This window comes from Hypanus sabinus, chromosome 4 (genome assembly GCF_030144855.1).
Source record: "Hypanus sabinus isolate sHypSab1 chromosome 4, sHypSab1.hap1, whole genome shotgun sequence".
NCBI lineage: Eukaryota > Metazoa > Chordata > Chondrichthyes > Myliobatiformes > Dasyatidae > Hypanus > Hypanus sabinus.
The window spans coordinates 74,359,537-74,375,652 of NC_082709.1; the positions used below are offsets into that span (position 1 = coordinate 74,359,537).

The 16,116-nt window shown below is 45.8% G+C and overlaps 1 protein-coding gene across 2 annotated transcripts in view; it reads left to right on the top strand.

Moving 5' to 3' along the window:
- Positions 1–16,116, top strand: part of lss (lanosterol synthase (2,3-oxidosqualene-lanosterol cyclase)) — a 122,243-nt gene that overhangs the window by 20,126 nt on the left and 86,001 nt on the right. Inside the window, exons 3-6 of one of the 2 annotated variants that reach the window (XM_059967422.1) lie at positions 5,697–5,755; positions 5,865–5,968; positions 7,366–7,534; positions 14,204–14,342. In XM_059967422.1, coding sequence (XP_059823405.1) covers positions 5,697–5,755; positions 5,865–5,968; positions 7,366–7,534; positions 14,204–14,342 — 471 coding nt within the window. The remainder of the gene's footprint in view (positions 1–5,696; positions 5,756–5,864; positions 5,969–7,365; positions 7,535–14,203; positions 14,343–16,116) is intronic. The other variant, XM_059967423.1, reaches the window with a different exon arrangement.

Here is a 16,116-nt window from a genome sequence, read left to right on the forward strand (position 1 = left end):
GAATGTGTTCTGAGACCATGACAGGTTGTGCAAGATCTTCACTCCCAGGAGTTTGAAACTGATTGCCGTTTCCATTGCTGTATCACTGGTGTAAGGGGGGCAGGGAGTGAGTTCTCCTAAATTCAATAACCACCTTTGTCTTGTTGACATTGCGGAGGAGTTTATTTGCCTGGCAGCATGCCTCGTCCACCTCCTCTCTGTAGACTGTCTCATCATTGTTGGCGATGAGCTGCACCACTGTTGTGCCTTTTCAGCGCTAAATGTATCTGCCTTTTCCACTTTGCCTGGCAGTTTGTTCCAGATATTCACCGCATTCTGTGTGAACAACTTGCCCCTTGTATTTCCTTTACCCTCCTTCTTTCTGCCCCCTCCTAGCTCTAGAACCCCCTGCCACAAGAGAGCAGCGTCCATCATGAAGGAGCCCCAGCACACAGGCCATGCTGCCATTGGGCAGGAGGTACAGAAACATCACCTGGTTCAGGAACACCCTTCAAGCATCAGGCTTTTGATCCAGTGTGGATGACTTATTTGCAGTCTGAATTTGGCACGTTGATTCTTTGTCAGACTTTGTGCAGTTTTTCATTGATTCTGTTGTATTTCTTTGTTCAATGGTAAATGACAGCAAGAAAATGAATCTCAGGGTAATAGGGGATATATATACAGTATATAATAAATGTATATACAATTATTAACAATATATTTGTTTTGAACTTTGAACTACCCATGCCTTCCAATTTTAGAAGTCTCCATGGTCATACCTCAGCCTCCTATATTTCAGTGAGACTAAACCTAGCCAATCCAATCTTGTTCTATAACTACAGGCCGACATTCGAAGTGATATCCGAGTATCTCTCTTCTGTGTTACCTCACCTGTTTTATAGTGTGGAGGCTGGAGACCCGCGTGGTCTCCTCTTGCTCCAGCGGTGTGTGATACCCATCTTCTTCAAGCAGGCTTCAGTCATACCGGTGCCCAAGAAGAACATGGTAACCTGCCTCAGTAACTATCCACAGTGATGAAGTGTTGTGAGAGACTGGTGTTGAAGCACATCAGCTCTTGTCTGAGTGGCGACTTGAATCCACTTCAGTTTGCCTACTGAAGCAACAGGTCTACAGCAGATGCTGTCTCATTGGCTCTTCACAGAACCCTGGAACTTACGGATAGAAAAAAAAGTATACATAAGGATGCTTTTTATTGGTTACAGCTCAACATTTAATATCGTCATCCCCTCAAAACTAATCCGTAATCTCCCAAGACCTGGACCTCAATACCCCCTTGGCAATTGGATCCTGAATTTCCTCACTTGCAGACCCCAGTCAGTTCAGAATGGCAATATCATCTCTTCTACAAACTCTGTCAGTATAGGGGCGCCACAGGGCTGTGTACTCAGTTTCTGTTCTACTCGCTTTACACCTACGTCTGTGTGGCTAAGTACAATTCCAGCACCATATACAAATTTGCTGACGACACCACTGTTGTGGGCTGTATCAAAGGGAGTGATGAATCAGCATACAGGAGGGAGATTGAAAACTTGGCTGAGTGGTGTAATAACAACAGCCTCTCAATCAATGTCAACAAGACCAAGGAACTGATTGTAGACTTCAGAAGAGGGAAACCAGAGGTCCATGAGCCAGTAATCATCAGAGATGGAGAAGGTCGGTAACTTTAAATTCCTGGGTATTGCTACCTCAGAGGACCTGTCCTGGACCCATCATATAAATATAATTGTGAAGAAAGCATGACAGTAGCTCTACTTCTTTAGGAGACTGCGGAGGTTTGGCATGTCTTCGAAAACTTTGGCAAACTTCTATAGATGTGTGGTGGAAAGTCTGCTGACTGGCTGCCTTATGTCCTGGTATAGGAACACCAATGCCTTTCATTGGAAAATCCTCCAAAAGGTCATGGATTTGGCCCAGTAAATCACGGGTAAAGACCTTCCAATCATTGAGCACATCTACATGAAACATTACCATAGAAAAGTAGCATCATCATCAAAGATCCTCACCACCCAGGCCTTGATCTTTTCTCACTCCTGCGTCTGGTAGAAGGTACAGGAGCCTCAGGACTCACACCACCAGGTTCAAGAACAGTTACTATCCCTCTACTATCAGGCTCTTGTACAAAAGGGGACAGTTACACTCATTCTATTTCTGGTGTTCCCACAACCAATGGTCTCACTTTAAGGACACTTTATCTTGTTATTTCATGCTCGTTATTTATTGCTACTCATTTATACTTGCATTTGCACAACTTGTTGTTCATTGATCCTGTTGACGGTTACTGGTCCATAGATTTGCTCAGTGTGCCCACAGGAAAAAGAACCTGAGTTGTATGTGGTGACATGTATGTACTCTGATAATAAATTGTACTTTGAGCAACACACACAAATTGCTGGAGGAACTCAGCAGCCCAGGCAGCATCTATAGAAAAAAGCACAGTCGACATCTTGGCCCAAAAATTCAACATTGCTTGGCTTGCTGAGTTCCTCCAGCATTTTGTGTCTGTTGCTCAGATTTACAGCATCTACAGATTTTCTCTTGTTTGTGAATTGTACTTTAAATGTCAGGCTGCTGTTTGTTAATTACAGTTCAGCGTTCAACACCATCATATCCTCAGTACTAATCGACAAGCTCCAAAGCCTGGGCCTCTGTACCTCCCTCTGCAACTGGATTCCTGAGTTCCTCATTGGGAGGCCACAGTCTGTAGGGATTGGAAGTAACATCTCCTTCTGGCTGACAATCAACACTGGTGCACCTAAGGGTGCGTGCTTTTCCCGCTGCTCTACTCTCTCTACACCCTCAATTGTGTGGTTAGGCACAGCTCAAACACCATCTATAAATTTGGTGATGACCTAAGTATTGTTGGCAGAATTTCAGATGCTGACAAGAAGACGAACAGAAGTGAGATCAGTCAACGTCAGCAAGGAATTGATTGTGGACTTTCAGAGGGGAAGTCGAGGGAATACACACCGGTCCTCATCGAGAGATCAGCAGTGAGCAGCTCCAAGTTCCTGGGTGGCAACATCTCTGAAGATTTATTCTAGGTCCAACATACTGATGCAGTTACAAAGAAGGCTCATAGCTACTATATTTCATAGAAACATAGAAAACCTACAGCACAATACAGGCCCTTTGGCCCACAAAGGTGCACCAAACATGTCCTTACCTTAGAAATTACCCAGAGTTACCCATAGCCCTCTATTTTTTTCTAAGCTGCACGTACCTATCCAGGAGTCTACTAAAAGACCATATTGTCTCCGCCTCCGCACTTGCCGGCAGCCCATTCCACGCACTCGCTACTCTGCGTTTTTAAAAAAAAAAACACACAACTTCCCATTGACATCTCCTCTGTACCTGCTTCCAAGCACCTTAAAACTGTGTCCTCTCATGCTAGTCATTTCACCCTGGGGGGGGGGGGGGGGGGGAGCCTCTGACTATCCACACGATCAATGCCTCTCATAATCTTATACACCTCTATCAGGTCACCTCTCATCCTCCGTCGCTCCAAGGACAAAAGACCGAGTTCACTCAACCTATTTCATAAGGCATGCTCCCCAGTCCAGACAACATCCTTGTAAATCTCCTCTGCACCCTTTCTATAGTTTCCACGTCCTTCCTGCAGTGAGGCAACCAGCACTGAGCTCAGTACCAAGTAGGGTCTGACCGGGGTCCTATATAGCTGCAACATTACCTCTCGGTTCCTAAATTCAATTCTACGATTGATGAAGGCCAATGCACCGTATGCCTCCTTAACCACAGGGTCAACCTGCACAGCAGCTTTGAGTGTCCTATGGAATTGGACCCCAAGATCCCTCTGATCCCCCACACTGCCAAGAGTCTTAACATTAACATTATATTCTGCCATCATATTTGACCTACCAAAATGAACCACCTCACACTTATCTGGGTTGAACTTCATCTGCCACTTCTCAGCCCAGTTTTGCATCCTATCAATGTCCCGTTGTAACCTCTTACAGCCCTCCACAGCACTCCCAACCTTTGTGTCTTCAGCAAATTTACTAACCCATCCCTTCACTTCTTCATTGAGGTCATTTATAAAAATCACGAAGAGGAAGCGTCCCAGAACAGACCCCTGAGGCACACCACTGGTCACCAACCTCCATGCAGAATATGACCCGTCTACAACCACTCTTTGCCTTCTGTGGGCAAGACAGTTCTGGATCCACAAAGCAAGGACTCCTTTGATCCCATGCCTCCTTACTTTCTTAATAAGCCTTGCATGGGGTACCTTATCAAATGCCTTGCTGAAATCCATATACACTACATCTACTGCTCTACCTTCATCAATGTGTTTAGACACATCTTCAAAAAATTCAACCAGGCTACATGCTGACTATTCCTGATCATGTTACGCCTCTCCAAATGTTCATAAATCCTGCCTCTCAGGATCTTCTCCATCAACTTACCAAGCACTGAAGTAAGAGGAGCTTGCAGAGACTTGGTATGACAGCCGACTTGCAGATTTCTAGAGATGTACTGGAGAGAGCATTCCAACTGGCTGTGTCACTGTCCGGAATGGAAGGCCACTGAACAGGATCGGAAAATGCTGCAGAAAATTGCAGACTCCATCATGGGCACAAGCCTCCCCAACATCAAGGACATCTTCAAAACAAGAAGCCTGAAAAAGGCGGCATCCATCATTGAGGACCCCCATCATCCAGGACATGCCTTCTTATTGTTACCATCAAGGAGGCGGTAAAGGAACTTGAAGACACACTCTCAGTGTTCTAGGGACAGCTCCTTCCCCTCCCCAACAGATTTCTGAATGGACAATGAACAAACCCATGAACTTTAACTCAAACGTGGAAATCTGCAGATGTGGAAATCCAAGCAACAAACACAAAACACTGGAGGAACTCAGCCAGTCAGGCAGCATCTGTGGAAGTGAAAAACAAATATTAGTTTTTAAAAAAAATATGTATTATAATGTACTGCTGCTGCAAAACAATAGATTTCACGACATGTCCTATTGATATTTAACCTGGGTCTGATTCTGAAACTAGTGCTCTCTGCATAACTCTGAAGATATCCAAATAGAAACCAATATAAAATATTTGTCATCAGTGCAGCAACAAATGTCTCACTGAGAGTTAAGTGTGTTTATGTTCCTTTCCTTATCTTTTATGAATTTGCACCAAAGATTTTAATTTCACATATTTATTTTATGAGGTGCAATAATAACACTGTTTAGAGATGGTTATTTTTCTATTGTCTTTTTAAAAGATTAATATTAATAATTCTTGAACGAGTGTTATGAGCTGTTTCATTTATTCCAGTCTGCCGCTATTCTATGTATCTTATTTGGAGATTCACTGCGGAGCAGGGTCTTCCAGCCCAACGAGCCCCATCACCCAGAAATCCACCTGTTGAACCCCAGTCTAAACACAGGACAGTTTATAATGACCAATTAACCTGCCTTTGGACTGTGGGGGGAACTGGAGGAAACCCACGCATTCACAGAGAGAATATCCAAACGGCACCAGGATTGAACTCTGAACTGCTACGCCCTGAGATGTGATGGCTTTGAGTTATCTGCTTTGCTATCGTGGTTATACTTTTATTAACACTAAGACAGTGAATACACATAAATATGCAACATGCTCATTCCTTTTCCATAAAATCATCCTTAATTATTGTTGCTGATTCATTAATCATTGATAAACTTCTCCAAATTACAGTGACATGCAAGAGAAGTTTTCAGAAGATTATCGCCAGTTTGGGGCACAAGATCTCAAAGGTTTGCCACTTTTTCCCCAGATAGTTTAGAAGTTCAAGGCTTCAAGATGGCAGTGCAATGCAGTTTGCAGCGGCCTCTCCGGCATTGATATCTGTTATTTGTCAAGCAGGGGGCCGTGCACAATCCTAATCTGATGAAAAACGGACGTGGGAGCACGGAGGAACGTCTGGAAATCTCCAGGAAGGCCTTCTTCATTGCTGCTGCTGCTGTGAGGTCCGGGTCTCTGCTGGGAAGAACAGGCCCCCAGTCCTCGGGGTCGCGTTGCGGGTGGCGGGGGCGTCGTAGTGCGCTCGGCAGAGGATGGTGCTCAGAGAGGCTGTGCCGGAGGAGAGGCTCGGAGGTTCAACGGAGTCCGCTGTGGTCGGGGTGCTTCCACTGTGTGTTGCGTCTGTGAGGCTGAGTCTGTGGACGTCCATAGCGGGGGTATTCCCTTCTGCCGCCTGCATGGGATGACGAGTCTATCGGGACCCTGAGGACTTGTGGAAACTGTGTGGTGGTTTCTTTCGAACTTGCAGTCTTTTAACAGCTTTGGACTATTTTAACTCTGCCCATGGTCTTTTTTTTTTAATCAATTACGGTACTGTTTGGTTGTAACTATCTGGTTTTGTGTAGGTCTTGTAGCTTTAGTTTTTGGTTTGTTGGGTGGTAGAGTTGGTCTCCTGACTTGGTGTGTGTGGGTAGTCTTGTTTTGTCTGGTGTATTTGGAGCTCCTTTCTGGGAAACGTGCTAAGACGGTAGCACGATATTAATGTGCAGCAGCCTCTCCGGACCCTGGATTTGGGGATTGCCAAACATTATGTGGATTTTCTGGTGTATCCCGTCCCGTCCCGTCCCGTCCCCCAGTCCCAGTAAATCCGCATGAATCCTTCCTGCACCCTCTCCTGCTTATTGACATCCTCTCTATACTTGGCTGACCCACACAATACTCCCAGTGTGCCCTCACCAACATATTGCAGAGTTGTACGATGAATGCCCATCTATGTACTGTAGATTCTGGATTGTTTATTGTACACGAGAGTGAAGGAGAATGAAACGATTGTTGCTCAGAATCCAGCATTGTTGCAGCATTATAAACAATAAACATAAATATAAAAGCAATGCTAAGACGCACAATGAACAAGTAATTGTTTGAGTGTGGTCGTATATACATTAGAGTAGCTTCTGTACGTAGAGTGACGCTCAGTACTGCATCATCTGTACATTAGGTGACTGATGGAAAATGATAAAGTGTTTCTTGGCAAGAGGAACTTCTCCAGGTGGCAGCGGGCATTTGAAATCACAGTGACTATCAGTGTGGGTAAGAGGTGTGGAGTTTAAGCGTGAAGTGGCAGGGGTATGGGGGGATGTGGAGAGGAGTGGCTGATGTGAATGTAGTGGTGGTGGGGGTCATTGCCCAGTGATCAATAAAAGTGTGCGTGCCAAACTCCGCCCTGTCTCTATCTCCACTTTAAGAGAATTACGTACCAGGGAGACCCTTTATCCACTTTGACCTGAGTCGTTAGCATTGTAATTTTTCTCACAGACCTGGCCTGATCTGCTGATTAGTTCCAACTTTGGTGTTTTTTTAAAAAATATTTACCTTTGTGTGACGTCTTTCATCCCTGTTGTAGGTGTCTGCGTCGAAGAGGTGGTCCCTATAAAACGGAACCCGCTACAGACCTGACGCAGTGGAGACTCTCTAACGTTGAGGGCAGACAGACCTGGAGTTACGTTGACTACAGAGAGGCAGAAAGTCGGCCGCAAACATTGCTGGAACGACATTCACTGGGTCTCGATTCCGTACGTACACATCTTCCACTTTCAGAGAAGCACGTGCAGCCAGTTTCACGGACCCGAAAGAGCAGTCTTGTGACAGTCCTTTCCTTAAACTCGAGATTCTGCAGAAACTGGAAATCTTGAGCAACGCACACAAGGAACTCAGCAGGTCAGGCAGCATCTATGGAGAGGGATAAACAGTCGATGTCTTGGGCTAAGACCCTTCATCAGGACAAGAAAGGAATGGGGCAGAAGCTAGAATGTTTAAGCTCCTTGTTTTCAGGATCCTTCATCAAGACTTCCTTTAAGGTGTCCTCACACTGGTATCTGAGCAACTTTGTCCACCCCACAGGATTCAGTTCAATGAAGGGTGTTCAGCGGATTGTAGTTGCCCTGTTTTCCGTAGCAATGAATTTACACTTATCAAGTTGTCATGTGGAGATAAAGTACATCATCATTTTTTATCCTGTCTCTCACTGCACTTCGGATCACAAACTAAAAGACTTGAGAAGCCTATCGACCATTGGAAGGCCTAGATAGAGTAGACGTGAAGAGAATGTTTCCTGTAGTGGGGGAGTCCAGGACCAGAAGATGCATCCTCAGAATATAGGGGTTTCCCTTTAGAACAGAGATTATGAGGAATTTCTTCAGCCAGAGGGAGCTGAACCTGTGGAATTCATTGCCACAGACGGCTGAAGAGGCCAAGTCATTGGGTATGCTTAAAGTGGAACTTGATAAATTCTTGATTAGTAAGCGTGTCATATATAACAGGGAGAAGGTAACAGAATAGGTTTGAGGGATAATAAATCAGCCATGATGGAATGGTGGGAGCAGACTCGATGGGCCAAATGGCCTAATTCTGCTTCTATGTCTTGTGGTCTTATGGAATGTTTTCCAGCAGTGTTCTGGTTTTTATTGCGAAATACCTTAAAATTGTTGTCTTTGTTTAAGCTTCCTTGGCGGTGAAGTGATGAGCCCTGGCTTCAGTAGGCTCACAGAACTGCCACCCGTAATAATGTCCCAGCTGCAAGGGCAGCTTAAGCACTCAGTCTGAGCTGTATTTTATAACATTAATCTCAAGGTTGGATACTTTGATGAATTTACTTTGATCTTTGAACCAATCCATTTACCCTAGCTTGCCGTTCTGTATCCCTTAGGTAATTCTATTTTGAGGTAAATTGTCTTGCACCTTCTCAAATGTTCTTTGAATATCAGACTAGGTTGTAAGTTATCTGCAATGTTGCTTCTCTCTCTCACTCTCTCACTCTCTCACTCTCTCACTCTCTCACTCTCTCACTCTCTCACTCTCTCACTCTCTCACTCTCTCACTCTCTCACTCTCTCACTCTCTCACTCTCTCACTCTCTCACTCTCTCACTCTCTCTCTCTCTCTCTCTCTCTCTCTCTCTCTCTCTCTCACTCTCTCACTCTCTCACTCTCTCACTCTCTCACTCTCTCACTCTCTCACTCTCTCACTCTCTCACTCTCTCACTCTCTCACTCTCTCACTCTCTCACTCTCTCACTCTCTCACTCTCTCACTCTCTCACTCTCTCACTCTCTCACTCTCTCACTCTCTCACTCTCTCACTCTCTCACTCTCTCACTCTCTCACTCTCTCACTCTCTCACTCTCTCACTCTCTCACTCTCTCACTCTCTCACTCTCTCACTCTCTCACTCTCTCACTCTCTCACTCTCTCACTCTCTCACTCTCTCACTCTCTCACTCTCTCACTCTCTCACTCTCTCACTCTCTCTCTTCCCTTCCCGCTGCTGGTCTATTGTAACTGTGCAGTATCTCAGTCCTTGATCTCCAATTCTGATGGAAGAGGCACTGACATTGTCCCTCTCTGGTTTTTTGACAGTTGCTTTGTTATATCTACTTCTGCCTCCCCCATCATTTTTGAACAGAGGCAGTGTTCTCCCCAAGTGCTTCACCTCTTTGAGGCAAGCCCGTATATGAAGGTGCCCGTAGCTCTGCAACTTTTGTGACTATGTGCCCTGCCTTTACTTCCCTTGGGCTGCTTTGCATTAATCCTGTTAATCTCCATCACCATCCCATCTTGTCCCTTTTTGCCACTTGTTCCTGTGCCTGTTTACTCTAATGGTCCCAATCTCTCCTAAAGGGAGCAGCAGTGCTGGATCAGCATACAAGACACGGGTATTGATTCTGGTTTTATTTCAGATACATTGACCCAGGACTACTTGTCCACAGAATGGCGGACTGTTGTAGAGTCATACAGGTCGAAGCAGACCCTGTAGCCCACCTTGTCCAGGTGCTCACCTAATCTACCTGCATTTGACTCGTGTCCCTCCGAACTCTCCTACCTGTCCAAATGTCATTTAAACACTATAATCGCCCCCACTTCTAGCACTTTGCACCTTGCACGTACTCACCACCTTCTGTGTAGAAGAACAGGCCTCTCGGGTCCCCATTAAATCTTAAACCTATGCCCTGCAGATTTATTTTCCCCAACCCTTGGAAAGAGACCAGAGACATTGGACATTTCCAGTTGAAGCGCCCCTCCTGTCTTGTGTATCCCACTGGAACTCCAAGGGCTGGCTCTTCCATTTTCCTCCCGTGTTTCTGTCCCCTTCCACGAGAACCAAAACTAGTGTCTCTCCACCCACTCTTAAAATCTGGAGCATCTCTTGGCATCCCTCACCTCGCCAGCAGGTGGCAGTAGACAGCAGGAGACAGAGTCAGCAGTTCTGTAATGACAGATTGCTGGAAATGCAGAGTGCGGTGAGCTGGAGATCAGGTAGCATCTCTGCAGCGCAATCAGCAGTCGAAAGGAACTTATTCTGGCTTCTTCCCCCTTCCTTTCCAGTCCTGATGAAGGGTCTTGGCCTGAAACCTCGACCATTTATTCCTCTCGATAGATGCTGCCAGCATTTTGTGTGTGTGTGTACCAGGCGTTATGTTCTCAGTGCGGTCTCACACTGCACTCCTTCCAAGGCGCCCTTCCCTGTGGTATGCAGAGTTTGCTTCAAAAGCATCATTGCTCGTTTCCAGTCGATCACTGTGCTACTCTGTAAAATTGGGGATGCTGGGCGTAGGGATGCTGTCCCCCAAATTAATAATTCCCGTCCCAGTACGTTCCTGGGGTCTCCATGCAAGCAGGGAAAAATATCAAAGTGCTGCTTAATTTATTTTGCATCTTTTGATATAATTTTTTCCCTTTTTATATTCAAGTGTGGTTATTTGAGCGATGCTCCAGAGTGACTTGGTTGTCAGTGAGGCCATTTTGATGGGCAGGCCATTTGACCAACGGCCGGAGGAGAAGGCGGGGCTCCTGTGATGATGGGTAGCAGGCAAACAGCCAGCAGATTAGGACAGACAGACAGACTTTATTAATCCCAAGGGAAATTGGGTTTTGTTACAGTTGCACCAACCAAGAATAGAGTAGAAATATAACAAAATAAAACCAGAAATAATTAAATGATAATAAGTAAATTATGCCAAGTGGAAATAAGTCCAGGACCAGCCTATTGGCTCAGGGTGTCTGACACTCTGAGGGAGGAGTTGCAAAGTTTGTTTGCCACAGGCAGGAATGACTTCCTATGACGCTCAGTGTTACATCTCGGTGGAATGAGTCTCTGGCTGAATGTACTCCTGTGCCTAACCAGTACATTATGGAGTGAATGGGAGTCGTTGTCCAAGATGGCATGCAACTTGGCCAGCATCCTGTTTTCAGACACCACTGTCAGAGAGTCCAGTTCCACCCCCACAACATCACTGGCCTTACGAATGAGTTTGTTGATTCTGTTGGGGTCTGCTACCCTCAGCCTGCTGCCCCAGCACACAACAGCAAACATGATAGCACTGGCCACCACAGACTCGTAGAACATCCCCAGCATCGTCCAGCAGATGTTAAAGGACCTCAGTCTCTTGGGGAAGTAGAGATGGCTCTGACCCTTCTTGTAGACAGCCTCAGTGTTCTTTGACCAGTCCAGTTTATTGTCAATTCGTATCCCCAGGTATTTGTAGTCCTCCACCATGTCCACACTGACCCCTTGGATGGAAACAGGGGTCACTGGTGCCTTGGCCCTCCTCAGGTCCACCACTAGCTCCTTAGTCTTTTTCACATTAAGCTGCAGATGATTCTGCTCGCACCATGTGACAAAGTTTCCCACCGTAGCCCCGTACTCAGCCTCATCTCCCTTGCTGATGCATCCAACTATGGCAGAGTCATCAGAAAACTTCTGAAGATGGCAAGACTCTGTGCAGTAGTTGAAGTCTGAGGTGTAGATGGTGAAGAGAAAGGGAGACAGGACAGTCCCCTGTGGAGCCTCAGTGCTGCTGACCACTCTGTCTGACACACAGAGTTGCAAGCGCACGTACTGTTGTCTGCCAGTCAGGTAATCAATAATCCATGACACCAGGGAAGCATCCACCTGCATCACTCAGCTTCTCACTCAGCAGAGCAGGGCGGGTGGTGTTGAACGCACTGGAGAAGTCAAAAAACATGACCCTCACAGTGCTCGCCGGCTTGTCCAGGTGGGCGTAGACATGGTTCAGCAGGTAGACGATGGCATCTTCAACTCTTAGAAGAGATCTGAAGTTCAGAGGGATCTGGAGTGATATCACTCGGACACAGTTCCTACTGCAGGCGCAAGGGTTTGGAACAGACAGTCAAGATGGTCAGTAACCCCGCATTTTTCATGGAAATGGGCTCTGAGTCCCAGATTGTGAGACAGCTGACTGATAGAATCATACAGCAATAGCACTATACATAAGGCTTAGGAGTAGAATTAGGCCATTCAGCCCATCGAGTCTGCTCTGTCATTCCATCGCAGCTGATTTATTATCCCTCTCAACCCTATTCTCCTGCTTTCTCCCTGTAACCTTTGACACCCTTAGTAATCATGAAACTATCAACCTCAGCTTTAAATATACCCAAGTGACAGGCTCCACAGCCGTCTGCGGCAATGAATTCCGCAGATTCACCATCCTCCGGCTAAAGAATTTCCTCCTCATTTCTGTTCCAAAGGGGCAACCTTCTTTCTGAGGCTGTGCCCTCTGCTCCTAGACTCAACCACTTTGGGAAACATCTTCTCCATATTCACTCTCTCTAGGCCTCTCAATAGTGGATAGAGGCCTTTCGACCCAACCGATCTGTGCCCACCCGGCTTGGCCAGCGTCCCTCCAATCCCTGCCCCTCCATGCCCTTCCATAACGACCTGCCTCCACCACTTCACGCTGACCTTTCTATCTCTGATATAACAGGTAATGGAGCTGCCTCAGGTGAGGTTGGGGACAGGGTCAAGGCGGAGATTGTCATTTGCTAAGTACATTTAAGCACAGGTACAATGAAAATCACAGGCGTCTGCATCACACAGAAGCACCTCTCACAAGAAAAACATAAATTAACTGTGAATGAAGCACAGTTTTTTTACAGAGCACAACTAGAACACAAAATATAGGTTAGTGCAAAGTGATCAAATTAGATTGGATGGATATTGGCAAAATTGAACTGATGGTCAGCTTGGCTTTGTCAGTGCAGTTGGTAAATCATACCACGAAATCTGTAACTTCTCACTCTTCCCACTTTTCTCAGTTCAAAATATACTTATTATCAAAGTACATTTATGTCACCATATACAACCCTGAGATTTGTTTTCTTACAGGTAATCACAGTAAAACAGAAATACAACATGCGATCTGCAATACAACTGTATTCTAAAATAGAATTCAATTTACTTTATACAAATAAAATTACACAGAGACTCATAAATAACCAATGTGCAAAAAAAAAGACAAATTGTGCAAATGAATAAATAATACTGAGAGCATGGGTTGTGAATCTACAGGCTGAGGAATCAGTTCAGTGTTGAGATGAGGGAAATTATCCACACTACTTCAGGAGCCTGATGCTTGAAGGATAATTGCTGTTCCTGAACCTGCTGTTCCCGTACTTCCTTCCTGATGGCAGCAGCGAGACGAGGGCACGGCCTGGACAGTGATGGATGCTGCTGATCTTGTGGCAGTGCTGTTCGTTGATGTGCTCAGGGAAGGGGAGGGCTTTTGGCTCTGGTGTCCTTACTTGCTGAAGAAACCAATAGGAAGTGGTCAGCAATAGTGGCGAAACACTGAACGCAAAGGAAAACCCGGCGTGGGTCTGCAGGAGGCACTAGTGGTTTCCCCTTTGTTTTCTTCCCATCTCTCTGTTCCTCGTAGGAGTGCTCTCGGAAGATCAGCGACTCTGCCATTCAAGCACCTCGTCCACGTACAGTAGGGATGGGGATCTCTGCTGGGCTACTTACAAAGACTTTCTGCAGATGGAAATAATCTTTTAAAAAAAAACAAACAACTATATATAGATACTGAAAATCCCTGAAGAAAGGTCTTCGCTCTAAACATCAATGGTGTATTCCCCTCCAGACATGCTGCCTGACCTGCTGTGTTGCTCCCCCACTTTGTGTGTGTGTGTGTTTCTCAAGATTTCCTGTATCGGCAGAATCTCATGTTACTGAAAATTAATTTCTAATTCCAGACTCCTGATAATTAAACATGGCCCCTAACAAAATCTGGGTTATGAACTAGTCATTTCTATTCTTTAAATATTTAAAAAAATCAAAATGATATATTTAATTTTGGACATTCCATATTGGGCATAGCTAACACAATTTGTGGTGTGAAACCAAAATGAAATATTGAAATAAATTTAATTCGGGCTATGTCTTTCTGTTCCAGAGTAAATATGCCTGCGATTTGGGGCATGCTGGGTCACCACAAGAGGCAGCTCTGCACGGGGTGCAGTTTTATGCAAAGTTGCAGGCGGAGGACGGACATTGGGCTGGAGACTATGGTGGACCACTCTTCCTTCTACCAGGTTTGTCAGAGAAACTCTGAAACGAAACTGGGGTTAGACCTTCTTACAAGCCTGTGTTCTGATTCCCTCTAGCCCAGCGAAGATATTTGAGGAATGACTGCATCAAAATGAATATGGGGTTGAGAGGTGACTTGATAGAAGCGATGAGATTGAGAGTGCAGCCAAAGACTTCTTGCCAGGGCAGAAGTAGCTAATATGAGAGGGCATGATTTTAAAGTGATTGGGAGGGGGGGAATGTCAGAAGTAAGTTTTTTTTTACACAGAAAGTGGTGGGTGTGTGGAAAACTCTGTCAGTGGTAATGGTGGAGGCAGATACATTAGGGGCATTTAAGAAACTCAGACAGAAGGATAGGAAGCTGGAGGGCTATGCAAGAGAGAAGGGTTAGATTGATTTTAGAGTAGGTTAACAGGTCAGCACAACATCGTGGGCTGTGGTATAATGTTCGATGTCCTGTTATGAAGAGACCTATAACAACAAACCAGAGAATGGACGGATTGATGCAGGTTTAGTGTCGGCTGACTTGTTCCACCTGACACGGGGTGTCTATTATGTACCTCTTACCACAGAGGGTTGACTGAGTGAGGTCTCGGTTCCGTGCTCAGTGGCAGTGTCATCGCTGATAGACTGGACTCGCCCTCGTTCCTCAAATACACTTTATTTACTTGTGCACAAAGAGAACAGCACGGCCCCTGTCACCCCACTGTTCTGAAATCTGAACAGCAAGATGTTATTTGACAAACTGTGTGTTTGAATTCCTTACTTGCAAGATCAATCGCCATTCACAATACAGGAAATGAGCTGAAATGACAAGCTGATAACCACTGAGACCTTGACTCTGCTGAAGTAATTGTCCCTGATCAGTTTTTTCCTGAATCCGTCCATTACATCCTTAGTTATTCTCAGCTAGCCAGATGCTGTGAGAAGGGCAGCTAGGTCCATAATGTGTCTCACTTCAAGGGCCTGTCTTGCCTGGTTGTCTGTACACTATCTGTAACCTGTTCTTGCCTGGACGTTTCATTAAGCCTGAGCTTGCTGCAGCTTCCACAGCATCAATCCCAAACGGGCACTCCTTTGTTTTTGTGAATGTTTGTAAAGAGAAAGAATATCAGGATGTATATTGTATTGTATGAGTGTTGGCACGTGGCCTAGTGGATAAGGCATTGGTCTAGTGATCTGAAGGTCACTGGTTCGAGCCTCAGCTGAGGCAGCGTGTTGTGTCCTTGAGCAAGGCACTTAACCACACATTGCTCTGCGACAACACTGGTGCCAAGCTGCTTGGGTCCTAGTGCCCTTCCCTTGGACAACATCGGTGGTGTGGAGAGGGGAAGGCCTGCAACTTGGCAGCTGCCGGTCTCCCAAACAACCCTCCCCAGGCCTGTGCCCTGGAAACCTTCCAAGGAGCAAATCCATGGTCTCACAAGACTAACGGATGCCTATTGGACCAGGCTGAGTTGCACAGATTTATTTATTTATTTTAATTTAGCGATACAGCGCAGAGTAGGCCCTAATCTCTGATCACGGGACAATTTACAATGACCAGTTAACCTACCCAGTGCGACTTCGGACTGTGGGAGAAAACCGAAGGACCCGGGGAAACCCACGCATTCCACAGGGAGGACATACTCCTCACAGAATGGCACTGGAATTGAACTCCAAACTCGGGAACGCGCTTGAGCTGCGATAGCTCCTTCCATTACATCCTTGTTTTTTCTCAGCTAGCCAGATGCTGTGAGAAGGGCAGCTAGGTCCATAATGCGTCTCACTTCAAAGGCC